The sequence below is a fragment of the Megalobrama amblycephala genome, linkage group LG10 (genome assembly GCF_018812025.1).
Source record: "Megalobrama amblycephala isolate DHTTF-2021 linkage group LG10, ASM1881202v1, whole genome shotgun sequence".
NCBI lineage: Eukaryota > Metazoa > Chordata > Actinopteri > Cypriniformes > Xenocyprididae > Megalobrama > Megalobrama amblycephala.
Window position 1 is genome coordinate 15,578,626 of NC_063053.1, and position 13,938 is coordinate 15,592,563.

A 13,938-nucleotide genomic window follows, 5' to 3' on the forward strand; every position below is an offset into this window, starting at 1 on the left:
ATCATCAGGTCAAGTAAAGAAGTGTAAAACGACATGACAATAGTGTTGTTTTGTTTTGCACACAGTGAAAACAAACAAAACTCAAGGCGTGACGCTGCATAGCAAATTCATAAAAATCTGATGGTACAGTTCCAGAGACAGAGTTCAGAAGTAAGGGATAGCCTTGATTACTATCCCAGTGCATCTGTTTCTATTCAGACTAAGACATGACTGTCTGAAGGGTTGCTTTCTTTTATGTTGTTTAAATGACTCTTGGAAGATTAATGAGGGAGGAGTTTGAAATGCAATGAAAACCACATGGTAATCAAACCGACTGAAAAACATTTAAAACGTTCTGTAAATAAAAATGTCTTTTTATACCAGGTAATTGGCTTGTTTATTGTGTTTTCTACCCTACATTCACTTCTTTTCTCATAGGATGACTGAAGATGGGAAAGAGATCCACAAACATAGTTTGGGATTGATTTGCATGGATGTTTCCTTTATGTCCCTGCTGTATATAACTGCAGATGTTCACATAACAGAATCTGTGGTCTGTTGAACTTTTTGCCTGTGTAATCCGCAAACAAGCTGTCTGTTGTCATCATAGACATGATCCATCAGTGAAGATCTATTAGTCTAAATGAGATACATCCTGGCCGATACATAAAGACAAATACTTTACTGATTACTGTTCTAGTCATGACAGTTCCAGGATTGGAAATGCTTAATTCAAGTTTCATTAAACTTAAAAGCCTTTAAAATTGTGCCAATCTTGAAATTAACCAGTTCAGGAGTTAACCGATGACAAGTATGGGAACAATCTTAGAGTAAAAAACAGAGTGAGCGATAAACTCCGATTTCAGACAGGTGTTATCAGGGAGAGATGTTAACCCTGTGGCACACCCAGGGGTAAAATGAGACCTCAAAGCATTGCTTTCAAATCTTAAAAACAGAACTGCACTGAGTCAGTATGAGTAAGTATGTGTGCAAGCAGCAAGATAACTCTTCTTCCCTTTTCAAGATAAGAGAACCACACACATATTGCACATTAACACTCACCAAAACACTAGATGCAAGTAAAAACACACACACACACGTAGGGTTTTCATGTTTTATGGGGACATTCCATAGACTGTATATTCTATCCCCTAATCCTAAACAGAAAACCTTCTGCATTTTTACATTATTAAAAAACATAACTTGAATTATAAGCTCTTTTCCTCACTGGGACCAAAATGTCACCACACACCACAAGGACAATGATTTCGACTATTGCCATCAAAAGCAGTTTTGATTTGCTATCTTAGTGAAGACATTGCATAGACTTCCATTGATTTTATATCAGGTCAATAATATTTTATGTCCCCTAACCCAACCCCTATTCCTAAACCTACCCATCACAGAAACGTGCACATCACTAGATTTAAATAAAAACCTCTTTTGGCTGATTTAAAACTAGTGAGGACCAGTCAATGTCCTCACTAGTGAATTGTGAAAGTATTTCACAATATAAGTGAGGACATTTGGTCAAAACAAATGTCGAAACAAGTACACACACACACAGGTTTGTTTTGCTATCAAAGTGAGGACATTCTGTAGGTGTAATTGTTTTTATACTGTACAAACTGTACATTCTATCCCCCTACACTACCCCTAAACCTACCCATCACACAAAACATTCTGCATTTTTACATTTTTAATAAAACATTGTTTAGTTTGTTTGAAAAGCTATTTTAAATATGACTCATGAAATGTCCTCATATTTCATGTTTATGTCATAATACCAGTTTGTGTCAAATTTGTGTTCTCATAAATCACAAACACACAATACAGTTCGGGGACATGTTTTTGAAAGAAGTCTCTTATGCTCACCAAGGCTGATTTATTTGAGTAGAAATACTGTGAAACTGTAATATGAAGTTTTCCTTATCAATGTTTTTTTTTATTTATTCCTGTTTTGGCTGTGAAAGCTTAGTCATCACTGCAGTCTTCAGTGTCACATGATCTTTCACAAATCATTCTTCTGATTCATATTACTCGAACTAATGGGATTGTTTGCTTTTCTTATGATGGATCCTAGGCCTTCAACTTTTACTTAATATATTTGAATTGTCTTTACAATAAAGCCTGGGATGCTTTTAAAAAAAATTTAAAATTCACATTTTTTAATGGAACATTATTATAAATAATTTATCCGTGCACATCACTATTTAAAAAAATTATGTGCCCTCAAAATCTTTAATCAAAATAACTCTTGCGATATCTCTTCTCTGATGATGTTTCCTGGCGGGAACAACCTGTTACTCACATGAGACAAAATCAAATCAATTCCCAATGGACAAAATCAAGACCTGCCCAATTTTTTTTTTTTTTTTTTTTTTTTTCATAAAAACAAGCAATATTCCATTAAAAAAAAAAAAATCTCCATTTTGATTTCATGCTTTGTTTATAATGAAGATTTAAGCTCTGAAACTTGTAAGTTGTTCTAAGTCAGAAGTTTGAGGAAATAATTTTTTTGTGTCATGACCCCAAATTTTTGAACGGTAGTGTGTATAATGCAAAATCATTTTTTCATAACCAGTAGCTTAAGTATTTGCTATATCTATTCTGTTAAAACCACAGCGTCGTGTCATGAGTCACAAAATCAGATTTCGGCATGTAGAAATCCCCTTAGATTGGCCTGCATTATTGTGCTAATCAGAGCTGGTTGAGAGAAGCCAGGCTTATCATCTATCATGTCCTTACAGAAGCTGCCCCATGACTCCCTGGTAAATTCCGGCAGCGAGACACTTCAGGGGATGGAGCAGGGCGATGAGCCAGACTGAACACAGAACACAATTGTTCAGGCTGCTGCCAGTAATTCATAAATTTCATCATGGTTGTCATGGGAACAGGCTGTCTCTTATGCCAGAGTCCCTCCAACCAACTACAAAACCTGGGCACGGCCCTTCCTGCTATGATTGTGTAGGCAGTTCACAGCTTTGCCATCAGAAAAAAAGAGAAAAACAGTTCTAGCATGTGTCCTGCTAGGATGATGGCCTAGTTTTTCTTTAAAAAAAAGATTTAAAAACATTTGTGCACATGTGGCTTATTTTCATTCCATGTCAATGAACTACGGAAAGAAAAGTTGGCCACCATCCCTGTGCTGAGTAAAACTGTGCAAATAATGTATCCTGTATAAGTCATTTGGGAGTCATTAAAATCTAGCTCTATAGTGAACTTGTTTTAACATGACTTCAGAGTCAGTTCTGTTCAGTTAATAAAAATTCTATTTCCATGAGAAAACAATATTTAAATCAAATAAGACTTAAGGATTATTAATGGAATCTACACTAATATTTGCTTGATAACCACAACATAAAAAAGACTATTGGGCTGCATCCAAAATCACATTCTTAAAGTAGGTGGAAAACAGTATGTGACCAAAGTATGTCTGAATTCACAGTAAACATAAAAGAGGAGACAAAAAGTACCCATCTTGACCTGTTACTTCTGACGAGATTCTGAAGTGTGCATACGATGGACACTTTACTATCTCATGAGGTCCCAGGAGAGGATTTGTGAATGTAGGGTTCACGTGATAAGGGCAACATGATACTACACACATTCATACTATAAAGAAAAAACTTTTTTTAGCAGTCGTGAAGTAATTACTTATTCAAAATAAGTACCTATGCAAGAGATTATGCGATTTCGGACGCCTTGGTCTCTTTACCACTACATTATTAGTCTAGGTGGAGTCACTTCCTTTATATCATTGATGAGTAGTGCAGGAAGGAAATATGTGGTGCATCCTGAACACAGTGCATTTTAACAAGCACATTTTATACAGATTCATTTTCTAAATTATACGGTTTAATTGAAGGAACAACATTCCTTTTTATCCAATCTAAAAGTCTAAATTCTAAAAAGAATTCTAATTTCACCTTTATTCAGGAACAGGAAATATTCTGTCTGGGGATTGACTCAGTCTGGTGACCAGATCTAAATGGTTGATATTTACTCAGGAGGTCCTGGGGGAGCTCAAGCTTCTGTTCTTTCTTTAAGGTCAGCTGGAGACATAGACCTTTTTGCCCACTTCCTTGAGTGACTATTTCCTTCATTTGTCTTTCTTCCACTCATGCCCTGTTAGTAAGTCTGAGTCCTGCATCAAAAAGTTGAAGCAGACTCATTTGTTACTTGTAGATGACACTTCATGACATTTCCTGTACTTGGACAAATACCACTGACTGAGACATTCAGGGTTTATTTGCAAAGCAAACATTAATATATGGGTCATAACTGCCTGCTGTGATTGTTCATCAAGTGGTTGAGTTATTTGTGGATAACTGTATGCATCAGATTATTCCCAAAACATGAAAAAGTTGTTGTAAGATCGAAGACAAGAGTGACTTTTGTTTTAAATGCCAACAATGTTGTTTTAGGTTACACACCTAATTCTAAATATCAAATACCATATCAAACTTCAACTTGTAACTCACTGCTGTAGAAAGGGGTGAAAAATATTCCACTGACATACATTACAGGAGTGACAAGTTACATCTGAAGACCAGAATATTAGAGTGAGATCTTTTCATTTACTAAACATCCACCTTGAACTTTTCCAACTACTCTAGCAACACCCTGACGTCATGGTGGTAAGTCTTGCATCCACTTACGTTTTACATTTTACAATTAAGTTCTAACACAAGATCTAGTTCCTTTTCCTCTTTATTTCTCCAGGGGGGAAAAAAATAAAAATATCCAGCTCATATTAAACGCACTTAATTCATGACACAATCTATGACAATAACACTTTTTGCGAAACACTTCCTAAATAGGACACGATGTACACTTCCTTAATGTGCAAGACAAGAATATTATGATCACATACCCGCAATGCCAAAAAACAGTCATTTCATGGTATCAAAATAGGTTTTATTTCACAGAATTGTCAAAATTTTATAAATTTTGCATATAAATGTTTTAAAATTAGGAGCTTAAATTATGATGACATAAAAAAAGTGACATTCACAGAGTGGGTTTATTCCAGGGCAGTCAAGTTCTGTCCTCTCTCGTTTAATCAACCATAAGAATCACAGGGATCATATGGACAGAAAAATCTTTTGAGGCAATTTATCTTAAACCTTGAAGGAAAACACTGAATGAAAAGTCAATTTTTTAAAGAGGAAAATGGGAGAAGTCGCAGTTTGTAGAAGGAACATTCAGACTAACTATACTGAATGCTTGTCTCTTTAATCGATAAGTATGAAGATGATGTAAAAACTATGTGCTGTGTGACAGATTCACACAGACAACATGACTTACATTTGACTCAGATGTCCGTGAATTGGTCAGAGGTTAAAATGTAAGATACCAAAAAAAAAAGCAGGTCATTCAAGTTAACACACAGGTCTCTTTTCCTGAGAGATAGTACTAGTAGACACTATTAAAACCTAGTTTAGATGGTTTGATTTAATGCATTGTTAATCTTGGCATTTGAAAGCAACTTTAAGAGAAGCTTAGCCACATTTTTGAGTCATTTAACTCTTTGTTGTCCAGTTTTTTTGATTCCTGAAGCTCACTGGCTTCCCCTAGTGGTGAAATTCTGATGAAGCTTTTGAGGCTTCAGGTCAACTCCAGTGAAAATCTTCTGGCTCCCAAAATGCATTACTATGTTGTTAGAATATCTGATTCATCCATCATAATGCTAAATTTCTAGATAGTGCCTAATAATACAGCAGCCCTTTTTGTAACTGAATTCCCTTTGAAATAAACTCCTTCCAGTAATGACAAAACAAGCAAGCTCAACTAAAGGCATAAAGGCATTTTCAGTCATAAAGGAACCGAATATATATTATCCAACAGCTGTCCATCTCATAGCTTTTCAAAGGCTGGAGCCGCGGAAAACAAAACATTAACATCTTATGAAACCCATGCTCAGTGTCACCATTTCCAACAATTCAACATCATTCACAGAGCACCCACAAACTAACAAGCTACACAATACTATACCAAACCCACTATTTCTTACATTACATGAAATTAAATTCACACCAAATATTCAGGTGTCAATGTCGTAGAAAAAGTCTTCATAAAGATCAACAAAAATCAAGAAGGGATCATTTTAAAACAAGATCAATCTTACATATACACCTAAATGATCTCTGCAGTTGTGGCTGAACTAAATTAACATTTGAACTATAATGAAGTTAGTGACGATGGAAATGAGGACTTTTTTCTAAAGGGGTAGATAACCTAAAAATGAATATTCTGACATCATTTGCTCATCCTCACATAGTTCCAAACCTGTTGGACTTTATTTCTTCTGTGGAACATTATTTTAAAACGTTTTTTTGTCCATACAATGAAAGTCAATGGGGTCCAAGCAAAGTACAATATTGGACCCTAATAACTTTCAATATATGGACAGTTTTTCATTCCACAGAAGAAAGATGGTCTTACATGTTTGGAATGATGTGAAAGTGAAAAAATTATGACAGAATATAAATTTTAGGGTTAAGCATCCTTTAACAATATATTAAAGAAAGGGAGATGACAAATGTTGGCTACAAAGTGAGTCTCATCATATTGTAGCTAATAAAGCCATAGCCTGTGATCTCAATTAGTGTGATGCCTTATAATTCCAGTTATGTTAAAGACAACACATTAAGGTAAACCTCAAAATGTTAACATACTTCACATAGATGCGTCTGCATCTAACAAATAATTAGCATGGATTTGTAAAAGAGAATCAAAAGTTGAGAGCAAAAAAAAAAAGGGGAAAAGCATGCTGATGTAAGTTAGGGGGATTGGAGGGATTTTTTTATATTTGAATCATGACAATTCAACCTGGCAATATTCAGTAGCACAGTTCCTGGGCATTTCTTTTTAGTCCACAAGTGACTGCTGGAAAACCACAGGCTCTGTGTGTCAGTCTCTTCTGTTAACTGACTCACAGCACAGCTTGCCAAGCACCCAACCCCACTGCAGTAGAAGAGTGAAAAGCATCCATGTCAGCATGCCTCACAAGCACCCATGCCCCACAAAGAGAGATAGAGAGAAAGAGAAACAGCTGAGGAAGAGGGGGTGGACAGCTCTCAGGCCCCTCAGTGGCCTTCTGTGGCTTTGGGCTTGGATGCTTTCTTAAGACTCTCTTTCAAAGTCAAGGACTCCAGCTGCTCCGCCAAATCTGCCGCACCCTGGCCCGCGGCTGGACGGGAGGCACTGTTGTCTACAAACATGTTTGGGATTTCCTGACCGAAGTAGATCTTGCTGTTTGCAGCTATGGCCTGATATTTCATCAGTTCCAGGTACTCTGGTGTAAGCTTCAGCTGTGGAGGAGGGAGACAGTGGTCTGATAAATGATCCGAGCACTTCCTGTGTGGAATCAACTCTACTGAAGGAATGTGTGAATGTGCCTCCATGTGTTTAGAGTGGATACTAGCACCACCATGACATCAGCTACAGCCTCTTACAGGTGCTTTCTTAATATAGCTAGGTTGAAGGATATTTGAGCTTTGTGTAAGTGGAAAAAGTGTGGAATTCCTTTACACAAAATCTACTTTATTATGTGTTTTTTGTTTACTCGTTGATGTAATTAACAGATTAGATTGATAGTTTATACACTAAAAGTAACAAACTTACTGTAAAACCAGTCCACGATTTACCGATTAAACACATTAGGTGTAAATACACTTAATAACATTTTAAAACATCTTAAAAACTAAAAACCAGCTCTTCCAAGGATTTCTCAAGTTAACTGTTATGGCAATAAATTAGAATGTTCATGTGCAAAGGGCACTGAGCCTTTCACAAATTTCAATTTTTTTTAAAGGTGCCCAAGAATGCTTTTTTACAACATGTAATATAAGTCTAAGGTGTCTCCTGAATGTGTCTGTGAAGTTTCAGCTCAAAATACCCCATAGATTTTTTTCAATTAATTTTTTTAACTGCCTATTTTGGGGCATCATTAACGATGCACTGATTTACACTCGGCGCCGCCCCCTTAAATCACGTGCTCCCTGCCACACGAGCTGTCGACTATATTACAGCGCATTTACAAAGTTCACACAGCTAATATAACCCTCAAATGGATCTTTACAAGATGTTCGCCATGCACGCTGTATGCATGCTTTGAATTATGTGAGTAAAGTATTTATTTGGATGTTAAAGTTTTATTCTGAGTGAATTTGAGGCTGTCATCCGTGGCTAACGGCTAATGCTACACTGTTGGAGAGATTTATAAAGAATGAAGTTGTGTTTATGCATTATACAGACTGCAAGTGTTTAAAAAATGAAAATAGCGACGGCTCTTTTCTCCGTGAATACAGTAAGAAACGATGGTAACTTTAACCTCATTTAACAGTACATTAGCAACATGCTAACGAAACATTTAGAAAGACAATTTACAAATATCACTAAAAATATCATGTTATCATGGATTATGTCAGTTATTATTGCTCCATCTGCCATTTTTCGCTGTTGTTCTTGCTTACCTAGTCTGTTGATTCACCTGTGCAGCTCCAGACGTTAAGTGGCTGCCCTTGTGTAATCCCTTTCATAATGTTGGGAACATGGGCTGGCATTATGCAAATATTGGGGCGTACACCCCGACTGTTACGTAACAGTTGGTGTTATGTTGAGATTCGCCTGATCTTCGGAGGTCGTTTAAACAAATGAGATTTATATAAGAAGGAGGAAACAATGGAGTTTGAGACTCACTGTATGTCTTTTCCATGTACTGAACTCTTGTTATTCAACTATGCCAAGATAAATTCAATTTTTGAATCAAGGGCACCAATAAATTAAATGGTTAAAAAATGACACTGAGCAACACACGAAAATGTGGAAAAAAGGACCATTTGTTTACCCTGTTGGCTTCAGCAAATTTTGCAGCAGTATAATATTCTGCATCTGCTCTTGCCTTCTCTCTTGCCAGGAAAGCAGCATCTGTTACAAACAAATGAATGTCTGATGAGCAACATACTCTGTGTGACATGTGCTGTGAAAATTCTCTGTAGATAAACCAGACCTTCAATTTCTGAAATCTTTTTCTCCGTTTCCTTCTCCATCACTTTTTGTTGGAAGTGAATCTCTGCCACTTGAGCCATTTTCTGAGCCTCTGTAATGAGAGCAACACACAAGATGAATGATAGAACCCTGACCCTGTACATGATCAGCATTATTTTTGGAAGTTTGGACTCACCTATAATAGCTTTCTTTCTCTCAGTTTCAGCCTCTTTCTCCACAACTTTCTGCGTCTGAGCGGTGATAAGCAGCCTTGTCTTCTCTGCTTCCCTGCAGATCATAAAAGAGGGGGAAAATTTGATTAAAACAATAGATACATTCATCCATGGACAGTAAATCAAGATGCCTGATGATGTTCAGTACACTACCGATCAAAAGGTTGGGCTCAGAAATTTTTTTTGAAAGATAATAATACTTTTATTCAGCAAGGATGCATTAAATTATTTGAATGTTACAAAAGTTTCCTGCTGTTCTTTTAAACTTTCTATTCATCAAAGATTACAAAACAAAATGTATCACAGTTTCCACACAAACATGAAGCAACAATGTATTCAACATTGATAATAATAATAATAAATGTTTCTTGAGCACCAAATCAGGTTATTAGAATAATTTCTGAAGGATCATGTGACACTGAAGACTGAATTAATGGCTGCTGAAAATTCAGCTTTGCCATCACAGGAATAAGTTGCATTTTAAAATATATACTAAAATAGAAAAAAAAGTTAGTTTAAATATAATATTAAATATAATATTGCACAATATTACCATTTTTCTTATTTTTTTATCAAATAAATGCAGCTTTTGTATGCATAAGAGACTCATTTAAAAAAAAAAAAAAAAAATCTTACAGATCCTAAAAGTTTGAACGGTAGTTAAAAAAACAACAACAACAACAACAACAACAACAACAACAACAATAACAACAGCATTTTAAAAGCACACAATATGGAGATACATTAAATCACATCTAAGCAAACTGCACAGAATAATATAACATATAAAAATAAATAATAAATGAATATTTACTCACATTAGCTCATAGTTTCTTCTGATTGACTCAGGAATTTTAGGTTTGGTGACTCGCACAGCCTGCAATATATCATGTGAGCGTGTAATTCTGCAGAAAACTGAAATCCCAGAGTAAAAAAAAAAAAAAACCATCAACAGTGGAGTAAAAACCATACCTGAATAGTGAGACCAGGAGCCATAGCATTCAAGTCCTTCTGCAGAGCAGTCTTTAAGTTCTCATCAATTATGTCTGTCAAACAAAAACAACACAAATGCAAGTCTATGATAAATGTTCTTGTAGTGAGAAGGCACCAAAGATGAAACAAATGGCACAGCAGAAACTTCAGTGCTCACATAAACAACTGAAAGTTCACAGTATACTTGGCAGAATAAATTGTTTGACATATAAGTGACTGACCGAACAGCTCTATGTAGACTTCCTGTAGTGTGTGCACACTGCAGAACTGGTTTAACTCATGGTGAATTTTGTTGAAGATTAGCGTCTTGTCATAGTCTGCAGTGTAGTTCTTCACTATGTCAACCACTGTGGAGAAAAAGAGCTTTTTTTCTGTCTTCCACAGAAGAAAGTTATACAGGTTTCAAAAAGAGAAAACTTTTCATTTTTAGGTCCCGTATCGGTAACACTTTACTTGAAGGGGTGTGCATAAGACTGACATGACCCCTTCATAATCATGACATGACACATGTCATGAAAATAAAGGAGGTTTTATGCATGTTTATGACAACTGTCATTAAATGTCTTTCGCTCAATTATGTCAGTTCTAATGCAAAGATGACATTGAGATGTCTGTGTTATGACAACTTAACTTTACCAAGACAACATAACCTGTCATAAACATGAATAATGATCAAACTTAAGATACTACTTAGCTTTATGGGTTAACATTACATTACATTATTTTGTTAACACTTTAGTATAGGAAACACATAACTACTGACCTTTCCCTCAATAGTATTGGGTAGGATTAAGAATGTAGAAAAATGTCATGCAGAATACAGCATTAATATGTGCTTAATAATTAGTAATAAATAGCCAATATTTTAGTAATATGCATGCTAATAGTAATAAGCATGCTAATAGTAATAAGCATGCTAATAGTAATAAGCAACTAGTTAAAAGACCCTAAAATAAAGTGTTACCATTATTTTATAACAGTGTCATCTCTTTTAAAGAAATTTGATATTGTCTATTATCTGATCTTCTGTTGGAGGAAACTTTAAAAAGTTACTATTAAATGAAAACTATTCATGACGCCATTATAGAATTATTTGCCATTATAGAGTATTAACACTTAATGACAAATTCAATTTGTACCATTGTAGTTGAGGTCAAGAAAAATATTCATGACACTATTATAATGGCCACATGACAGCCAATATCAAAACCAACCACGTGACAGTTTAATGTAATGTTAACTTATAAAGCTAAATAATGTCAAGTTGTCAAGACAAAGACACTGACAGGTTATGATGTATTGGTTCATGTCAAGTTGTCATAAAACTGACATCTCAAACATGTCATCTTTGCATTAAAAATGACATAATTGAGTGAATGACACTTAATGACAGTTGTCATAAACATGCATAAAACCTCCTTCATATTCATGACGTGTCGTGTCATGATTATGAAGGGGTCATGTCAGTCTTATGCACACCCCTTCAAGTAAAGTGTTACCGAACTATCACTGTAAGACTCTTACCTGCTGATGGAACCAGCATGTTGACCACTTCAATTCTGTCAAAATAGATCATGACACCCCCACTGTGGAAGACAGAATTTTCATTCAAGAGCCTCAGAAAATATACCGCACAGAGTAATGATGGTTATTTAGTATATATTTTAAGTAGGTTTTCAGGACATACAACAGGAAGGTTTACCTGGTTCCACAAGGCACATTTTTTATTTCATCAGTTTGCAAAGTCGTCTATAAACATGAGAGAGAAAAAAAATCAGCATATTCAACAAAATATTCAAGAACCTCAAAAACCCACTCTTGTTACGAGACAAATAAAATGATCATGATAAATAATCAATAACATTTACAGCTGTAATAAGAGCAATAATTAATTTATTATTAGGCCAATTGTTTAAAAACACATTTGTACCTGCACTGATCTGTATGAAGTGATGAAAGGCAGCATTATATGATAACCTGGGCCATTAGGAGTTGTCAACAAAGCTCCTCCTCTGAAAAATAAATGGTAAGACACATGAACTGTGATAATGAATGACAAATATGGCACCAATTTAATTTGCATTGATATATTACCTCTACCATTAGCTGAAGATATTGAAAGTGATCATTACATTCTCATGTCATTTAAAACCTGTTTGGCTTGAATTTTTCTGTGGAGCATGAAAGAAGATATTTTGAAGAATGTTGGCAACCAAAGCGTTTCGGTGACCATTGATTTCCATTGTATCGACAAAAAAAAAAAAGGCGTTTCTCAAAATATTTTCTTTAATGTTGAACAGAAAATAAAAGTCATACAGGTTTGGAAAAACATGAATGTAAGCACTAAGCAATGATGAAAGTTTTCATTTTGAATGATTGAAACACACAAAGTTAACTGATCAAGCCTTTTCCCCAGCCTACGTCTAAATTACAGGTATTTTATGAATTATTAACATAAGCAGCCTAAAACCCTGGATATTTTCAAGGCAACTTCCTTAAACTCACCTGTAATACACAGCTAAATGTCCTTCCTCAATCTTGTGTATGGAAGAATGAAGCAGAATGGCCATCACACTGGCCATTGCTGCAACTACAGCCCCAACATGTGCCATTGTCCTTCAGCCAGCGCTCACCTGCAGAAAGACAAGTCTGTAAGGGAAAGCTGATCTGATCCTTAGAATAAACACACAATTTAGGTGACAAAAGATCAGCTTTTAACACAAGCTAGGGCCCTGATTGCAAACATGTAAGCAGATCAGCCTGTGCTGCAGAACGTCCCTCCACTGAGCCCACACACACACAAATAAATAATCTCTGGAGAGCTGCACAGCAAACCGAGATAACAGGTTTTCAAAGTCCATTAGACCCACCCACAGCCCCCACACACGGAAGTAATGTTTCCAAATGCAAATGTGCAATACAAATATATACAAATACATTCTTATGGCCACGTCTGACATGATTAGTGACAGTGAGAGCTACAAAACCCCCACAGCTATTTTAGGGAAACGAGTGTCAATCATAAGACTGTCACTGACCATTCCAATTTACTGCGTTTCAACACCTAGCGAGCTGCCTACCTAGACAGCACGTGCATAAGTGCAGCTTTTTGTTCGAATCGCCTATAATGGTGTCTATGAAGGCAACTCAGTATCTTTTTCAAACGCAGCCTCTCTATTCCTTGACCTGGCTATACATGCTAGCTACTTCCTCAAATGAAGTGCTGATTCGCCCATACTACTTTACATGGCACAAACTGATATGAATGAGCGTAATTTGTCGGTTCACTTGCTAAAACAACCGTTACAGTCATTCACGTGGTCTAGACATTATAGATGCAAACACATCGCTTACACATGACTAACGTTACATTGAAGCTAACCCACGCCCGCGGCTGGCTGGCTAAGCTAATTATTTGAAATGTAAGCAAACCTTGTGGCAAAACGACCTTCTGTCAAGTTAAACGACATATACGGGCGGCTAATAACAGCCACAGTAAACACTTACCGATCATTCGTTTAGATAATGGACAACGCTGTCCTTTCACTTTCGCAGGACATTACTTTATTACTCACGACGCCGTGTCCAACATTGTAGGTTGGAAGGCTCCCACTGAAACGCTTTGTGAATCCGAAAGTGATTTCCCTTTCAAAATCTGCTTCAAATACACCTTCAAAATAAGAGTCACCAGTACGATTTTTATTCTTGCTACAGAAAAATAGCTGAGTTTAATCCTGGG

The 13,938-nt window shown here is 36.0% G+C and overlaps 1 protein-coding gene across 5 annotated transcripts; it reads right to left on the minus strand.

The window, feature by feature from the left end:
• Nucleotides 1-4,882: 4,882 nt before the first annotated feature.
• Nucleotides 4,883-13,897, minus strand: erlin1 (ER lipid raft associated 1). 5 transcript variants are annotated; one of them, XM_048204856.1, is made up of 12 exons: nt 13,775-13,897; nt 12,705-12,832; nt 12,130-12,211; nt 11,902-11,948; nt 11,724-11,785; nt 10,421-10,570; nt 10,179-10,252; nt 10,025-10,083; nt 9,170-9,261; nt 8,996-9,085; nt 8,834-8,913; nt 4,883-7,295 (listed from the first exon to the last, which is right to left on the minus strand). In XM_048204856.1, the coding sequence occupies exons 2-12, from the start codon at nt 12,809-12,811 to the stop codon at nt 7,071-7,073; spliced, it is 1,068 nt and encodes a 355-aa protein (XP_048060813.1). In that variant the 5' UTR covers nt 12,812-12,832; nt 13,775-13,897; the 3' UTR covers nt 4,883-7,070. The 5 variants fall into 5 exon arrangements, with proteins under 5 accessions (XP_048060813.1, XP_048060812.1, XP_048060814.1 ...); XM_048204855.1 differs by having other exon boundaries at nt 13,763-13,867; XM_048204857.1 differs by having other exon boundaries at nt 10,421-10,546; nt 13,707-13,859.
• Between the last annotated feature and the right edge of the window lie 41 nt (nt 13,898-13,938).